General features: G+C 42.9%; 1 protein-coding gene across 1 annotated transcript in view; it reads right to left on the reverse strand.

The window, feature by feature from the left end:
- The window catches only part of Mat1 (CDK-activating kinase assembly factor), a 246354-nt gene that overhangs the window by 155928 nt on the left and 70665 nt on the right, over nt 1-19761 (reverse strand). Inside the window, exon 2 of the mRNA XM_080286620.1 lies at nt 17632-17738. Within this exon, the coding sequence (XP_080142746.1) occupies nt 17632-17738 (107 nt within the window). The remainder of the gene's footprint in view (nt 1-17631; nt 17739-19761) is intronic.

Consider the following 19761-nt stretch of genomic DNA (forward strand, 5'->3'; position numbering starts at 1 on the left):
TTCCGCAACATTCGCGGCCTTTCATCTAACTTTCGCTCTGTTGAGCACCATCTCTCCTCCTCTAAACCTCACCTTCTTTTTCTAACGGAGACTCAGCTGTCTGAGGCAACTGACAGCAAACCCTTTTCTGTATCCTCCTACTTTCTCTATACTCATTTCAAAGCCAAAGGTGGCTGTTGTGTATACATACGCAACGACTTATCTTGCTCTCGTGTTCCTGAACTTGATTCTTCTGAATTCTCCACTCTCTGGCTTCGGCTTTCCTGTCATTCTCTGACTAAATATATCTGTGCTGTTTCCTTATCCCCTAATTCTACTGACTATCAAAAATTCTTCGACTATCTTACTTCTACGATGGAACACATTCTGTCCATTTCTCCTTTCTCTGAAATCTCCATTCTTGGAGATTTCAATGTTCACCACCACCTTTGGCTCTCCTCTCCTTTCACAGATCCACCTGGTGAACAAGCCTACATCTTTTCTATCCTTAATGACCTAGAGCAGCTTGTACAGCACCCTACCCGTATCCCTGACCGCCTTGGAGAGAGCTCCAACATACTTGACCTCTTCCTCACAAGTAATCCTTCTGCTACTCTGTTAATCTTTTCTCTCCGTTGGGCTCCTCCGATCACAACCTTATTACCTTAACCTGTCCTATCGCTCCAGTACGGCCTGCGGACCCTCCCAGGAAACGTCGTCTCTGGCATTTTGGAGCTGCGGACTGGGAGGCCCTCAGGCAGTACTTCTTTGATTTTCCCTGGAATGATTATTGCTTCCATGGCCGTGAGCCATCTGAGTGTGCCTTGCGCATTACGGAGGTTATTCTCTCGGGCATGGAAGCATACATTCCTTTCTCATATCCTTTGACTAACGCAAGAAAGTCTTGGTTTAATCACGCTTGTTCTAATGCTGTCCGCAACAAGGAGAAGGCCTACAAAAGGTACCGGAGCCAACCCACTCCTGAATCACATAATCTTTACGTTTCTGCCCGGAATCGTGCTAAGTCTGTTCTTCGCTCTACTAAAAATAATTTCATCCATACTAAATGCTCTCAACTCTCCAACTCGAATTCTTCCCGCTCCTTCTGGCACCTTGCCAAAAATCTTTCTAACAACTTTACCTCATCATCCTTCCCTCCTCTTTTCTACTCTGATGGTTCTGTAGCTATTTCTTCTACTGATAAAGCAGATCTCTTCGCACAGACTTTCTCCTCCAATTCCACCTTAGACGATTCTGGTGCTGTTCCTCCATCACTTCCCCCCTCTGACTTCCTCATGGCTGACATTAAAATTTCTTCAGCTGATGTATTTTCTGCCATTACTGGCCTCAGTACTAACAAGGCATATGGGCCTGATGGGGTCCCTCCTGTTGTTCTCAAAAAAACTGTGCTTCTGTGCTTACACCCTGCCTAGGCAAACTATTTCGCCTTTGTCTGTCAACTTGTACCTTTCCTTCTTGCAGGAAGTTTGCTCTCATTCAGCCAGTCCCAAAGAAGGGTGACCACTCCCAACCCTCCAACTATCGTCCAATTGCTTTAACGTCCTGTATTTCAAAAGTTTTCGAGTCAATTCTTAATAAAAAAATTTTAAGGCATCTTTCCTATCACAACCTTCTTTCCGATCGTCAGTACGGGTTCCGTCAGGGACGCTCCACTGGCGATCTTCTCACCTACCTTTCAGACTCCTGGTTATCCTCCTTTCGGGACTTTGGCGAAAGCTTTGCCATTGCACTTGACATCTCAAAGGCTTTCGATCGAGTCTGGCATAAATCTTTAATTTCCAAACTGCCCTCCTACGGTTTCTATCCTTCTATCTGTACCTTCATCGCTTTAGCTTCCTTTCTGGTCAGTTCTATAGCTGCTGTCAGTAGGGCAGCCATCGTTCTTCTCCTAGATCTATCAACAGTGGTGTTCCTCAGGGCTCTGTCCTATCACCAACTCTCTTCCTTTTATTCATCAATGATCTTCTAAGCTGTACATCTAACCCTATCCACTCATACGCTGATGACTCCACCCTTCACCTTTCCATTCGGTTCCCGCTAACGCCCATCTCAACAGTTACTTCAAGAAACAAGGGATGAGGCTATGGCACACCTAATGTCTGACTTGGCTCATATCTCTGACTGGGGTAAAAATAATATGGTTGTCTTTAATGCTTCTAAGACTCAGTTCTTACACCTATCAACCCGACAAAATCTTCCACAGGTATACCCACTAATGTTTAATAATATTCAGATTAATCCTGCATCATCCTTGAACATGCTTGGGGTTTCATTTACTCGGGACTTATCTCGGAAAGATCATATTACATCTCTTGTAAAATCTGCTTCCAAGAGATTGGGTGTGCTAAGCCGACTCCGTTCCTTCTTTTCCCCAGCACATCTGTTGATTCTATACCCGGGTTTTATCCGCCCCTATGTGGAGTACAACTCTCATGTATGGATAGGTTCCCCAGATACAGCTCTTCTCAATAGGGTGGAGTCAAAGGCTCTCGTCTCATTAACTCTCCTCCTCTTACTGACTCCCTTCAACCTCTGTCTCTTCGCCACACTGTTGCATCTTTATCTCTTTTCTATCGCTACTTTAATGGTCACTGCTCCTCTGAACTGTCTGCTTGCATTCCTCCACCTCTACGACGGGCGCGTAGCACCCCGTCTGGCAGCAAACTCTCATCCCCTTTTCTGTCCAACTCTCTAATGCAAGAGTTAACCGTTACTCCCAGTCTTTCATTCATGCAACAGGTCAGCTCTGGAACTGTCTCCCTCTGTCTGTATTTCCTCCTGCCTATGATCTCCAGTCTTTCAAACGCAGTGTGTCCAGGCATCTCAAAATGATCGGATCTTGAATTTGGCTCTCTATTGAATTTTGTTTTTCTCTTGGAGGGAACTGTTACTGCGGGCTCATGGCCTTTGGTTCCTTCTTCCTCGCATAAAAAAAAAAATATATATGTATATATATATATATATATATATATATATATATATATATATATATATATATATATACATATACATATATATATATATATATATATATATATATATATATAGTGTATATGGTATATAATAAGTGCAATAATTTGAACTTACTACACTATTGAGAAAAATGCCTCAATGTTAGTATATTATGAATAGTTATATATAGGTAGGCTAAGTATATGTGTAAATGATGAAGGGCTAATTAAATTAATACAACCTTGGTAAAAATAAATTTCCTATCTATCTATCTATTGCCAGACGAATTAATTCTGTTAGGGGTGGCCACAAACAAATTGCCTCCCCGTCGTCCTGTCCAATTCCACTTCACTGCCTTGTTCCCAGCTCACACCCCTCTCTCTCATATACCTCCCCACTCCATCCCTCCATCTCATCTTCGGCCTTCCCTTCCCTCTCCCCCCCCTCCACCGCACTTGCATACACTCTCCTCATTAGTCTCTCACTCTCTATCCTCTCTACATGGCCACACCACCTCAATGTATTTCTCCTTATGCTTTCTATCACATCCACATTCACACCACAATGCTCCTTCACTTCCTTATTCGTCAGTCTCTCTCCATGTAACTCCACATGCTCCTATCAAACAACTCATTCCCACTGCTCTCACTCTTGACATATGTCCATCCAACACGGTCCAAGCTTCACTTCCATACATTAGAGTTAGTATCACAATACTGCCATGCAATGACTTTTACTTCCATGCTCACTTCCTTGTTCCTTGTCATGGCTTTCAAAGAACCAGCAACCTTTCTTCAATGTTATACCCTTTCAAGCACTTCGCCCTCTAAACTTCCATCTTACTCATCACACTACCCAATTACTTAAAAGCACTCACATTATCCATTTCTGCCTCATCCAGCCTCACTGAACATTCAGTGACTTGACCCCTCCCAAAGATCATAACTCTACTCTTCCCTACATTCACCTTTAGATTCTGTTTTTTACACACACTTCCAATTTCATTCACCAAGTCCTGCAATTTCCCTTTGTCTTTACTTAACACAGTATCATCTGCAAACAACAGTACAGGGAGTTTCCAAAGACTGCCCTCTCTTATGAGGGTTGCTTCAACATCCACTGTCCTATCTTGTATCTCTTTTATAACCCCAACCATTCAGAAATAAAACACCCATAGGAATATGACACATCCTTGTTTCAACTCAACATTCAGATAGAACTCACCTTTTCCTGTACTTCTTTTTCTGATATTTGTATATCTGGTAATATGAATGGGAATGAATATTCCATATCATCTCTCTCTCAATTATTTTCTTCCATAAAAACTGATTGGAAATTTTTATTTAGTGCTTCACAAATATCTTTCTCTTGTGTATAGATGATCCCCTCGTCCATAGTGGACTGTATTTTATCTTTAACTTTGGTTTTGCTTCGGATGTAGCTGTTAAATAGCTTTGGCTGATCATCCCTTTTATTATAATGTCTTCCTCAAACTGTCTTTGGGCTTCTCACCTAATCCCTGAATAATCATTTTCTTGCCTGTTTATAGTTGTTATATGCCTCTCACTATTCTAAGAAGAAAATTGCATGAGGAATTAGGAGGAATTTCAATGTAAAGTGGAGTGAATGTAAAAAAAATGTTCTGGAAAGAGGTAAAGAGAGTTAGACAGGGTGGCAAAGAAGTTAGTCATGGAACGAAAGATAAAAATGGTAGATTACTTGTGGAGAAGGGAGAAAAAGTGAGCAGATGGAGAGAACACTTTAAGGAATTGTTGGAAATAAAGAATGAAAGTAATGTGAGTATAGGTGGCTGGGGAATGGCTAGGAGACAGAGGGATGCAAAAAGAGAGGAAGAAATCAGTAGGATGGAAGTTGCGGAAGCAAGGAAGAAAGTCAAAATGGGGACAGCTTCAGGAATTGATGGAGAGTGTGTGGTGAAATGCTGAGGCATGGGGGAGACATAGTAGTAGAATGGATGTTGATGATGTGCAGATTGGCCTAGGAGGAAGGCAGAGTCCAAGAGGCTTGGATGCCTGGTATAATTATTCACCTGTACAAAGGAAAAGGGAAAAAAGAAGTGTGTGCTAATCGTAGGGGCATTTGTCTTCCTGGTGTAGTAGGAAAAGTATATGGTAGGATACTTACTGACAGTTAGGGAAATCTATCTATCTATCTATCTATTGCCAGACACCTTAATCCCATACAGGGTGGCCACAAACAAGTCGCCTCCATGACACCCTGTCCCCCACCATTTCACTGCCATGCTCCCAGCTCACATCCCCCCCCCCCTCTCATATACCTCTCCACTCCATCCCTCCATCTCATCCTTGGCCTCCCCCCTCACTCTCTCCTCCTCCACCTCACTTACATACACTCTCCTCGTCAGTCTCTCACTCTCAATCGTCTTCACATGGTCAAACCACCTCAAAGTGTTTCTCCAAACGCTTCCTGTCACATCCACATCACAATGCTCCTTCACATCCTCATTTGTCAGTCTGTCTCTCCATGTGCCTCCACAGGCTTCTCTCAAAAAACTCATTTCCACTACTCTCACTTTTGACTTGTGTCCCTCCAACAAGGTCCAAGATTCACTTCCATACGGTAGAATTGGTATCACAATACTGTCATGTAGCAACTTTTTCACTTCCATGCTTTTATCAATGCTTTCAAGGAACCAGGAACCTTCTTCCTTGTTGTACCCTTTCAAGCACTTCACCTACACTCTCATCCTTACTCATCACACTAGCCAAGTAATTAAACGCAGTCACATTTCCCATTTCCTCCTCATCCAACCTCATCGTACATTCACTGACTTCACCTCTCTCGAAGACCATCACTTTTCTCTTCCCTACACTCACCTTTAAATTCCATTTCTTACACATTCTCCCAGACTCATCCATCAAGCCTTGCAGCTCCCCTTCATATTCACTTAACAACACAGTATCATCTGCAAGCAACAGTACAGGGAGTTTCCAAACACTGCCCTCTCTCATTAGTACTACTCCAACATCTACTGCCCTACCTTGTACAGTACCCTCGCGTCCAACACGGTAATATTGTCATGCATGGGTCCCGTGTTGGACTAAAAACGTGTTGGACAAACAACGGAGCTTATGGGGAAAAATGAATTATGTCAGCAACCCTAGGAAAAGTCACCCTAAATACCTACCATATACCTATACATATATTGGTACTACTGTCATTATAATAAATGATACTGTACTATGAATGATAACTAACCTTTTAGGATAATGTTGGTGGGCTTGCTGGGAATGGAAGGTGATATCCAAGACTCGGTAGTCCTACTGGGTCCCTGGAGAATGGCTGCTGGCGTCACTAGCGGGTAATGGTTGCTGCTCCTCCTCAACCTCCCTCATATATCCTTTGAAATTCCTCTCCCCTTTCTTCTGCCTCTCGATGAATTCTAGCTTGGTGGCCTGAGGGAGGTGCCGCCGCTTCTTGGGGTTCTCAGAAGGCTTCCTAGGCATCGTGAGCAGGGTAAAATGCAGTAGCAAGGGCAGAAAATGCAGCGAGAAAAAAGCACCGTCCAATGCGAATTATGCAACTGAGTGGCGCTGTGGCAGGAGAAATTTAAACAAAGCATCACGTGAGAGCAGAAGCGTTTTTCATTGGGTGACATCACGATCTCGTCACAATAGCGGGCGGGGGAGGCTACTTGATCGGAAGTTTTAATTGGCTGTCAGCGTCACGGGAACATCCAGTATGACCGTGTTGGACCAGGGGTGATCGTGCTAGAGCTGAACTCTGCGGATTTCGCCCACTTCTCGGAGCTCCGTCAGTGTTATGCTTACGCACCCATTTTACAGTACTTAAATCATATTAAATTGTACTAATTTTTTCCTCTCCGTGCTGGACATGAATCGTGCTGCACAAACGCGTGTTGGACGCGAGGGTACTGTATCTCTTTTATAACCCCATCCATGTACAGAGTGAACAACCATGGAGACATGACACATCCCTATTTCAATCCATCCTTCAAACAGAAAAATTCAATCAGTTCACTATCCACATGCACTACAGCCTTAGCACGCTCATACACACTCTTCACAGCATTCAGCAGCTTCCCATCTACTCCATATATTATAATACTTTCCACGATCATTGTCTATCCACCCTGTCACATGCTTTCTCGAAATCCATGAAGGCTGCATACAACTTCTTTCCCTTCTCTAGAAATTTTTCCACTAAAGATCTAAGAATGAATATCTGATCTACACAACCTCTTCCCTTCCTAAACCTCCCTGTTCTTCTCCAACTATTTCCTCTGTTATTTCCCTAAGTCCGTCAATAAGTATCCTACCATATACTTTTCCCATTACACTAAGAAGACAAATGCTCCTATGATTACTACACACTTCTTTTTCCCTTTTCCTTTGTACAAGGGAACACTTATACCTCACTTCCACTTCTCTGGGACTCTATCTTCCTCCCAGGCCAATCTGCACATCTTCCACATCCATTCTACTACTATCTCTCCCCCATGCTTCAGCATTTCACCACACACTCCATCAATTCCTGGCGTTTTCCCCATTTTGACTTTCTTCATTGCTTGCACAACTTCCATCCTACTGATTTCTTCCTCTCTTCTCACCTCCCTCCTTCTCCAAGCCACTTATACTCGCATTACTTTCATTCTCTATGTTCAATTAATCCTTAAAATGTTCTCTCCATCTGCTCATTTCTTCTCCCTTCTCCAGTAGTAATCTACCATTTTATCTTTCACTCCCTTACTAACTTCATTGCCACCCTGTCTAACTCACTTTACCTCCTTCCAGAACATTTTCTCAGTCCCTCCACTTTACATTCAAATTCCTTCCAAATTCCTCATCCAGTCTCTTACTCTCTCTTACTAATCTTTTCACCTCTCTCTTCCTTTCTACATATAACTCTCTCTTCCATCTCTCAACTTCTTCCACGCCCCTATTTCTCACCCATGCATTATATGGTTCCTTCTTTTGTGCCACAGCCTGTCTCACCTCTTCATTCCATCATGCTGTTCCTTGCACCCTCTTTCATCTTCTCTTCACTCCACACGCCACCTCACATGCTACACATTTTGTTACAGTCCCTCCACTTTACACTCAAATTCCTTCCAAATTCCTCTTCCACTCTCTTCTCACTCTCTCTTACTAATCTTTTCACCTCTCTCTTCCTTTCTACATATAACTCTCTCTTCCGTCTCTGAACTTCTTCCATGCCCCTATTTCTAACCCATTCATTATATGCTTCCTTCTCTTGTGCCACAGCCTGTCTCACCTCCTCATTCCACCATGCTGTTCCTTGCACCCTCTTTCTTCTTCTCTTCACCCCACACACCACCTCACATGCTGCACATATTTCTTCCATGAATATCTTGCACACACCTTCCACGTCCCTCATCTGCTCCAATCCATATTTACCCAATCGTTCCTCCACTTCTCTCTTATATTCTGCCTTTTTCTCATCCTCTTGTAACCTTTCCACTCTCCTTGCATCTATTCCATCCTCCCGTCCTTCCTTTCTTCTATTTCTCCATTTTACTTGGACCTTGATTCTGACTGCCACCAAGTGATGGCCAGCAAGTCCACTCCCCCAACCTCTATATGCTCTTGCATCTATACACACCTACACATCCTTTCATCCACACACACAATCACTGCCTTCCTTTCATTCAGTTCACCACCCACCCTTCTCATTACTCCCCATGTACTGTATACCTGTGGATTATTTTGTGCCTGAAGAGGGTATTGGCTATCACCAACCCCCTCCCAGGACAAATGTCCACTCAAGCACTGCCAGTCTCATCTATCTCAGCAGACACATCCCACTCACCAACTACTCCATCCACCTTCACATTCCCTACTTTACCATTCATATCACCAATCAAAAAACTATCTCATTCCTTTGAGACTTTTCCATGTACCCTTCCACAACTGTCCAGAAATCTTCTCTCACTCTGCTTGCACGATCTTGCATTGGCACATACACGCACAGAATAGCCCACATTTGTGGTCCAACTCTGAATCTAACCCACACAATCCTTGAACCAACTGATCCATACTCTCTTAAAATCTCTTTCCATCTGTTACTGACAACAATACACGCTCCTTCATTTACCCTCTCATTCTCACCTACTCCCGCACATATACCCCATCCATACTCCCATTCTCTCACACTCTCTCCTCTCAATTTAGTTTCACATACATCCACTTTTGCACCCTCAAGCACCTTGACAATCTCTCTCTCTTTCACCTCATCATTCCATGTCGCCATCCGTATCATGTCCTTTGTTCGGTCCTTAGTTGTCATCTTTTGGTCAGTCCTGGTCCATGGCTTCTTGTTCATATTTCTAGTTAGTTGTTTTCCGGAGAGGGGCACTAACCCTTCGCCAACCTACTTGCTGTCACGTAGGGAACACGTGTCAGTTGGTTATAAGGTTACCAGTAAATGCTTTCCTGGTTTACAGGAAATCATTTGGCTTGCCACTCAGTGAAGAGTACTACTACAATAAGTGGTGGATGATGGGCAGTTAGGGAAATAATGGAGGAATTAATTGGAGAAGAACAGGGAGGTTTTAGGAAGAGAAGAGGCTGTATAGAGCAGATAATCATTCTTAGATCTCTACTGGAAAAGTTTCTAGAGAAGGGAAAGAAGTTGTATGCAGCCTTCATGGATTTGGAGAAAGCATATGACCGGGTGGATAGACAAGGATTGTGGGAAGTATTAAGAATACATGGAGTAAATGGGAAGTTGCTCAATGCTGTGACGAGTATGTATGAGGGTGCTAAAGTTGCAGTACATATGGATAGTGATCTGAATGAATTTTTCTATCTGAAGACTGGATTGAAACAGGGATGTGTCATGTCTCCATGGTTGTTCAATCTGTATATGGATAGGGTTATAAAAGAGATACAAGGCAGGGCAGTGGATATTGGAGCGACCCTAATAAGAGAGGGCAGTGTTTGGAAACTCCCTGTATTGTTGTTTGCTGATGATACTGTCCTGTTAAGTGAAGACAAAGGACAGCTGCAAGGCTTGGTGGATGAGTCTGGGACAGTGTGTAAGAAATGGAATCTAAAGGTGAATATAGAGAATAGAAAGTTATGGTCTTTGAGAGATGTGAAGTCAGTGAATGTACAGTGAGGTTGGATGAGGAGGAAATGGAATATGTGAGTGCATTTAAGTACTTGGGTAGTGTGATGAGTAAGGATGGAAGTTTAGAGGGTGAAGTGCTTGAAAGGGTACAAGAAGGAAGAAAGGTTGCTGGTTCCTTGAAAGCAGTGATAAGAAACAGGGAAGTGGGCATGGAAAGGAAAAAATTACTGCATGACAGTATTGTGATACCAACTCTAACTTAAGGAAGTGGAGCTTGGACCTTGTTGGATGGACACAAGTCAAGAATGAAAGCAATGGAAATAAGTTATTTGAGAGGAGCCTATGGAGTCACATGGAGAGACAGACTGACAAATGAAGATGTGAAGGAGCATTGTGGTGTGGATGTGGACGTGATAAGAAGCGTTAGGAGAATCACAGTGAGGTGGTTTGGTCATGTGGATAGGATGGAGAGTGAGAGACTGAGGAGGAGAGAGTATGTGAGTGAGGTGGAAGGGGGTAGAGGAAGGGGGAGGCCAATGATGAGATGGAGGGATGGAGTGGAGAGGTATATGAGAGAGGGGGAAGTGAACTGAGGGAAGGGCAGTGAAATGGCGAGGGACAGGGTGACATGGAGGCAATTTGTTTGTGGCCACCCCTTATGGGATTAAGGCATCTGGCAATAGACAGATACAGTGGAGTTTCTTTTATCCGAAAATCATGGGACTTTCAAAGTTTCGTTTAATTGATTTTTTCTGATGAAAGATACTGTAATAATATGTAGGATACAAGGGAACAGTACTGTACTCACCCATCACCCATTCCTGGTGACATCTAGCCCATCACCACCACCAGCACTCCAAAAGCCACTCAACCATCACCAAATCACTTAATACACTGTACAGTTGTAACTATGTATGTAACTGCACTTTTGTAACTGTAATAGAAACTGTCTAATAAATCTTCACTCAAACTTAAATAAACCTTCACCAAAACATTTAAGTAGTTCACTGGAGCAACCAACGCTCTCTCTAGTGACAAGCAGAGCAACCGTAAACTAACACTAGTGGTGCAAAACAAGCCTGCCATGTTTGAGATTTCGAATAGATTTCAGATTTTTGCAGTTAATTGGAATGAGAACATTTTATTAAAACTTATGGTTAATGGCAAATTATGGTTAAAAGAATTTCGGATAGCAGAGACTCCACTGTACATAGTTAAGTTGTACAGTGATCCCTAGGTTATTGCACACAGTAACCTCACAATTTATGCAAGAAATGAGTACCTGAAGAGGTCATGTAAAGTAATTTTTCCATAATTTAAACATCCAGTAGTTATACAGCAGAAACTCCTTGTATTACTGTTTGCAGGTGATACTGTTATGTTAAGTGAAGACAAAGGGGAGCTGCAAGGCTTGGTGAATGAGGGAGAGTGTGAAAGAAACGGAATCTAATGGTAAATGTAGGGAGGAGTGTAGTCTACGAGAGAAATGAAGTCACCGAATGTACAAAGAGACTGGATGACAGGGAAATGGAAAATGTGAGAGCATTTATGTACAGGTATACCTCGATATAAGATACCTCTAGATACAATACCTCGGCTTAACAATGGGGGTAGAAATATCACCATACCCCACCTAATGATGGCCAAACCCCGGTTTAGAATTGGGTTTTTATTTTTATTTTTTTTACCGATTTTCAAGATAGACTAAAATTGTGTGTTTAGGTTGATTTATAAACTGTTTTTAGACTTGAATTAATGTGTTTTAGCCACAGGTCTGGTGAGCGTTGTCATTTTGGGGTACAGTTTACGAAGTTTGAATATTCTCTAGACTTATATTTGACAATTTTCAGATATTGTTTGTCGGTTTTAGTGAGTTACTTACAGGTGTTAGGCTTAGGTTGGCTTCTTTTACAGCTGTTAGGCCATTTACATTGGCTTTAAACTTGTTTTTGGATTCATTTGGGTGGGTTTAGGACTTAGTTGGGGGGGAAACCTTAGGCTCAAAAATGCATCCCTATACTTTACATTTTAAATCTATCCCGAGATATGATACCCCGCCTAACAATGGGTGTTTACTTAACCAATTGCGTCATTAAACTGGGGTATACAATACCTGTACTTGGGTAGTGTGATGAGTAAGGATGGATGCTAGAGGGTGAAGTACTTGAAAGGGTACAACAAGGAAGAAAGGTTGCTGATTCTTTGAATGCAGTGATAAGAAACAGCGAAGTGAGCATTGAAGTGAAAAGTTACTGAATGATAATATTGTGATACCAATTCTAACATATGGAAGTGAAGCTTGGGCCTTACTGGAGGGACAACAGTCAAGAGAGCAGTGGAAATGAGTTATTTGAGAGGAGCATGTGGAGTCACATGGAGAGAGAGACTAACAAATGGGGAAGTGAAGAAGTGTTGTGGTGTGGATGTGGATGTGACAGGACGCATTAGGAGAAACACTGAGGTGGTTTGTCCATGTGGAGAGGATGGAGTGCAAGAGACTGATGAGGAGATTGTATGTGAGTGAGGTGGAGGTGGGGGGGGGGGAATGGAGGGGGAGGCCAAGGATGAGATGGAGGGATGGAATGGAGAGGCATATGATAGAGGGGGGGGGGTGAGCTAGGAGCTGGGCAGTGAAATGGTGGGGGACAGGGTGACATGGGGGTGATCTGTTTGTGGCCACCCCTTATGGGATGAAGACGGCTGGCAATAGGTACAGACAGATAGTTATCTCATAAGAAATAATGGAAAATGAATGTTCTTCAATTGCTGAAAATATGTACGTATACACCCATACCCTGTTACTCAGTGCATCGCTAGAGCGAACACAAGAAATAGGGGAACATTCCCACAATCCGAACAATTTGAATGTTCGTCACATCGCTAGTCCGACACCCTGCCTCTCCGGTCCGACACCTCGCCTCTCCCTAGGTTTGAAATGAGGCTCTCATGATCCTCCCTTCCTCCCTCCATCCCCTCTTTTTTCTCCCTCCCCCTATACCTCTTCCCCCCCCATCCTTCCTCTGTCCCCCACCACACTCAGCTCTGCCAAGCATGTCTCCCTCCTTTCCCCCACCTCTGGTTGTCTCCCTCTCCATCTCCCCCCACCCTTCCCCACCCCTGCTTGTCTCCCGTGTGTGTGTGTGTGTGTGTGTGTGTGTGTGTGTGTGTGTGTGTGTGTGTGTGTGTGTGTGTGTGTGTGTGTGTGTGTGTGTGTGTGTGTGAGTGAGTGAGAGTGGTGAGCGAGAGTGGTGAGTGAGAGTGAATAAGAATGGTGAGTGAGTGATGGTCATGAGTGAATGAGATTAGGGGGGGAGGGTAGTAGGGCTGTTTGGCTTTCTTGCCTCCTACCCTGTGCCTCCACCCTCCCCCACCCCTGCTTGGCACACTGCCAGCAGCCTGCCAGGCTGTCTGGTTGCCCTGCAGTGGTGTTGAACACTGCATGTCCCATCATCCCTCCCTCTAGCACGTGATGTTTGATGTGCCAATTTTTAGCAACAATACTGTTTATGAGGATAATAACATTACCTGGTGCTTCTGTGTAAGTCTCTATTGATTAAGATATATGAGAGTTGGGTTTCTGTCTGGAATGCATCCCTGGCTTTTCTTCAGCATCTTATAGCGAAAATTGCTTCAATATCCGACATACTCGCTGACCGAACACTCCCCCTGGTACACAACACTGCCGGATATCGGGGTATGGGTGTACTGTATTTGGCTTCCATATCAAACACTTACCTGTACACGAGGCCTATAGTTTCCTCCAGACAAGTATATGATTTAATCATATATACTGTATATACAGTATATCCGCATGCACAAATATACAAATAAAGACGTGTGCAATCATGCCGAGTCGCTGACTACTGTAATCTTCTCAGGAGGCAATGGTAACATGCTCTCTACAGGTGTGCAGTAGTATCCCATGCTGCTGCACGAAAAACGAAAACGAAATGAGAAGAGAAAACAAGGTGGAATAAGCTTAACATAAGCTAATTAAATTCGAACTTTTACTAAGAGGAAGGATTTCAATTTAAAAGCCAAACTTACCTTCAGGGTCCTGGAATTTCTGAGTGGTAGATGAGCTTAATTTCACTAGCTGGATGCTTACCAGCCACTATAAAAGTCTGGCAAAACTGTGTACCAAAACAAACAATAGGCGGGACTGGGAGAGACTGCTATGTGCGCCACCTTGCGGCACCTAACGAATCTAACACAGAGTGGCAGGAGGTTCAAATTCACATCTCGTGTTATTTTGAATAAGTCGCACAATTTAAGTGGATTTATCCACTTTATTAAAAAAAATAATAATAAAATAAAGCAAATGCAAAAAAAAGGAGTTAACTGAACTTGGTTATAGTTGTTTTCATTATCACTGCAAGATGAAAATCCGCACTCCTGTTGTTAGCATGCACTTTTCAGATTTAAAAAAAAAAAAAAAAAAAAAAAATCATTATTGAATAATAAAGAGTTTTGGTGATGTTTTAACGTCTTTTTTACTTAAAACGACGGTGCAGTAGAGGCATACCCAGATTTCAGATAGGTCTGCAAACCTATGACAGTCATCAGATATCGTGTTTGTCAGATTTTTCTGAGCAATTTCTCCCATAAATTCCTCAAGATACGGTGAAGAAGCATTTCAGCCCCACCAAAAACCATAAATGCCAACAAGGGAAATAAAATAAAACTATTTATGTAAAACATTTTATGTAACTATTTATGTAAAACAGTTAAAGAATAATAAGGCACCAGGGGAGGATGGTTTATTTCCGGAAATGTTTAAAGTGGAGGGGGATAGATTAATAATGATCTTGACCAAGCTATTCAATAAGATATGGGTGACGGGGTTACTACCATCAGTTTGGAAGAATGGTGTAATTGTTAAAGTTCCGAAGAAAGGAGACCTGAGTGAATGTGGTAATTGGAGGGGAATCTCTTTGTCACCGATAGCTTTGAAAGTTTTCAGTAGAGTGTTGTTAAATAGGTTGGAGCCGGTGGTTGAGGGTATTCTGAGGGATGAACAGGCTGGTTTTAGAAAGGGACGTGGTTGCAATGATCAGATCTTTATAGTTAGGCATTTGATGCAGCAAGTTAATGAAATGAGAGTACCGTTAAGTCTTTGTTTTGTTGATTTTGAAAAGGCTTTTGATAGTGTTTCGAGAGAGTCTATGGGGAAGATCATGAGACATTATGGAATACCAGAGGAGTTTGTGAGGGTCATTATGAACATGCATGAGGACACATTTTGTAAAGTGATGGTTGATGGTTGTCTGAGTGATTCGTTTGAAGTCAAGTCCGGAGTAATTCAAGGTGGTGTTCTATCGCCTTTACTATTTATATTGGTTATTGATTACATTATGAAACGTGTTGGAACAGAAACCAGTGCAGGTATACTTTGGGGAGAGAACAGGAAACTTTTGGATTTAGATTATGCAGATGATATAGTTTTGATTTGTGATGGGCCAGAAGAGATGCAGAGAGTGTTGGACTGTTTGGTGAGTGAAGGTCGCAAGGTGGGTTTGGTTATTAATTGTGGAAAAACTGAAATAATCAATATGAATATGGAAAATGCGCAGGAATGTGTAATTGGAGGTATGGTTGTAAAGCAAGTTGATAGGTTTAAATATTTAGGTACTTATTTAGCCAAGGATGGTTCTTTGAACTTTGAATTCGAGGAAAGGTTAAAGAAGGCTAATCAGGCAATGGGAATGCTTAAAAATATTTGGAATAATAACAATTTCTCTGTGCATACAAAAATCAAACTTTATAAGGTAATGGTTAGGAGTATCTTAATTTATGGACACGAGTCTTGGTACAGCACAGTGACTATGGAAAATAAATTCTTGGTGTTTGAAAATAAAGCACTTAGAAGAATATTAGGAGTTAAGTGGTGGGAAAGGATACCAAATAGTAGAATTAGAGAAATAACGGGAGTGCAGCCGATCGATGAATATGTTAGATTCTCACGATGGAAGTGGCTAGGACATGTGTATAGGAGACAGAGAATAGTACGAGGTACACCAGGGTGGGTGGCACCTGGTAGGAGAGGTAGAGGAAGGCCAAAAGAGACGTGGGTGAGGACAATGAGACGGGAAGCTGGAGATGAGTGTTGGGGAGATCTTGAGGAGTTAGCACAAGATAGGATGTGGTGGTGTGAGTTCATCGAGGCCCTATGCATCCCCGAGGGTGCCACAGGAAATGATTGATTGATTGATTGATTTATGTTTATGCCATGTACAATGAGTGTCTATGCGATATATTTATTCTGTATCAAGCTAATGTGTTCATACAGTAACCAGTTTGGGCAGTCATGTTAAACTCAGGGCACTGTGCAAACCAGTACACAGCCAGTCCTTTGTACAAAAGGATATATGTTTTCCATTACAAAACTCACACTGAAAGACATTTATTTGTCTCTCTTCTCTCCCTCTCTCTGATTTTCTCCCACTTTTCCAGTTCCTCTTTTCTCTTTTCCTGATCTCGTTCCTCCTCCTGTTACTGTACTTCTATCCCACTCTCTTATTCATTTGGAGTCACATCTGAGGGTCATAAGAGGAAACAATAAAAGAAAATTCAGTAAAAGAGGAAGTACACAAGAAATTTGTGTATCTCGTCCTCTTATCGCTTGCCTGGACAATGTTTAAACAGAGTCTGCACCGTCAATTTTGAACTCTCTGTGGCCCTCAGATGGGATAAGCACTTTTGTTCTCTCCCTCTCTCTCACCTTTCCTCTTTCTTTCTTTTAATACTCCCATTACTTCTATCCCCCCTCTCTTATTCATTTTTGAGCCACATTCAAAGATTATAAAAGAAAAACTCAGGAAAGGAGGAAGTACACAAGAAATTTGTGTCTCTCACCCATTTCCTAAGACATTTACCTAAGCTAAGATAGGTGATTTTTGCCTCCATCTGACTGGCAGAAGAATGGTTTTGCTCTCTCCCTCTCTTTCCTTTCCTGCTCCTGTTCCTTTTATCCCTCTCTCTTATTCAGTTCGCAGTCACATACAAAAGTTATCAAGGAAAACAATATAAAATGCAGAAAAAGAAGTGCACAAGGGATACTATAATTCTTTCTCTCTCTCTCTTCTGTTACTTCTACCCCTCTCTCTTATTCAATTTTGAGTCCCATCCAAAGGTTATAAAATAAAACAATAAAAGAAAATTCAGTACATGAGGAAGTACACAAGAAATCTGCATCCCTGACCCATTCCTAGATGTTTACCTTGACTCAGGCAGGTGATTTTGGCCTCTATCCAACCGGCAAAAGAATGGTTTTACTCTCTCTCTCCACCCCCTTACCTCAGGCCCATCTCAGGTTCCTCTATGGTATATGATTCTTCCTTATGATGCCCTTTTCATCTCTTTTTATTAACCTTACCAAGCCTATGTGTTTCTGACACCATAACAGTATCTATGAATTTAGTGGGTATAAATTGATGTAAAAGGTAAACTTTATGTTTATGAGTGTGGTATCTGGTACCAATTAGGATAAATCCCATAGGTTCTGTGCTCTTGTTATTGTGCAATTTTGTTATCACCCACTAGATTCAGTACCAATTATGCATGATAAACTTTTATTTTACTTACCTTTCTGCGCACATCTAGTTCCTTTTCAACTAATGGATCTTCAAATATCTGGACACGAAACTTGGATCGCTTGAGAACTATATCACATTCAGGACACTGTGCTGATTCTGAAAAACAATATATTATGACAATATCACAGGCAACTAGGATATATTTTAGGCATCCCTCAATAAGCAATAGGACTGCATTCTCCCAACTGTTAAACAAAATACAAAAACAATAAAGCTGCAACACAGGGTCGGTGATCCATTGGTTATCGTGCGCCCGAGTACAGAGGTTTTCATTATCAATGCAAGGTGGAAATCTGCACTCCTGCTGTTATCATTCATTTTTTGGCTCAAGAACATTGATATTGCCCATATCAGCTGGTTTCTGCTGACAGTGATGGTGCAGTGTCTGTTGTTTATGAAGGATTTGAGGAATTCAAAGACAAGACTCTACTTGAGGAGTTAATCCCAGGTCATGGAAGCCAAGAACTCCTCCCCCAAGCTTCAAAGCCCCTTACTTCAAACCCATCTCAGGTCTCTCTGTGGTACTTGTTTCTTCCTTACTGTGCCCTTTTCATCTCTTTTGATTAACATAACCATACCTATGTGTCTTTCTGATACTTACCATAAGAGTACGGTACATATGTATTTAGTCAATATTCATTGTTGCAAGAGAAAATCTGGTCTTGCTCTTGGAATGCCTGGTACCAATTAGGATAAATTCCACAGGATCTAAACTTCTCTTAAGCCCCAGTCACACTGCAGGTACGACTTGTCGCAAACCTGAAAATTGCAAAACCAGTCCCCAACCACGGAGGTCTCTGAGCAGTCGTGCCACCAATCGGCTACCGGTGGTCATCCAGTGTCCGTCCAGCATCCATCCAGTGGGCGGCCGAACGGCGACCATGGCCAGGTACACACAGGTCAAGACAATGACGGATGGCCGGCTGGTCATCAGCAGGCTGCCGACAAACGGCGGCCGGTCCGCGTCCTGTCGCAGTTTAGACTGCGACCACTAGACCGACACCAGCTGCAGATTGGCCGGCGGCTGGCCTCGGTCTAGCCCACCACCTGTCGCTCGACCAATCACTGGCTGGACGGTGGCCGGACTTCAACCACCACCCAACAGGAGGCTTGTGGACGGCGGCCGCCACAGTCCAGTCGTTGCCTTGACAGAGTGCGGATGGTCACCGCACAGAGAAGGCGGCGACCGGCCTCCGTCCGGATGGCAACCACTGCTTAAAAATCAGGTGTCGTCGACCAGTCGCAGTCTTTAAGCCGGTCAGATGCAGTCCAGCCGCCCACCGGGTGGCTTCCGTGCCACAACATCGGTGGTTGCAGGGAGGAGCACGAAAAACCTCGCAATGATTTTTTGGTTGCCATGGTGGCCTGCGGCTAGACCGAGACATATGAAGACCAGTTGTAAACCTCACCAAAACCACCCATGACTTGCAGGTCGCAGGTGGTTTGCGATAAGTCGTACCTGCAGTGTGACTGGGGCCTTATCGCACAATTACATTTAAATGCGCCATGCTCTGTGCCAATTATGCACAATAACCAAGGGATCCCAATACATTGCCATGAACCCTAGGTCGACCCTGTGGGGAAAACTCTTACTTTAAGCATGCCCAAAACCATATCATATCCTTTATAAATGCTCCAACACGTTTCCATGCATTGCCATTGTCACCCAATGGAATCTCTTTACGCTGCTCAATCTCTGGCAGTCTCCCTACTCAGTCCCTTATACTTGAGTTCACACTCTATGATTCCTAAGTCTTTATTAGTCTGCCTCTTACAACCCTATCCCCAGTGTTCACACTTCTCACTTTCCACACCTAATCGTCATCATCCATCCTCTCAACCTGCCCAAACCATATCAATCTACTTCTCCTCCTCACAACACCATTACATTGCAGTTCCATCCTTCCTCTCAACTCTTAATTATTAATCCTAGCATCCCCCACCCCCCCCGGGCCATACATTCAAGGATTCACTATGCATCCATCGAATCACTGTCATTTCTGTTCAATTGAGCCTAAAAAGGATTATAACTACCTAAAACACCACTTACATGTATCATATTTCCCATAATGGGTGGTCGTTTGTCTTTGAGTTAGTTATTTTATGGGAAGGGCGCTAA

Source organism: Coenobita brevimanus, chromosome 112 (assembly GCF_032717465.1).
Source record: "Coenobita brevimanus isolate Jiangsu-jjx chromosome 112, ASM3271746v2, whole genome shotgun sequence".
NCBI lineage: Eukaryota > Metazoa > Arthropoda > Malacostraca > Decapoda > Coenobitidae > Coenobita > Coenobita brevimanus.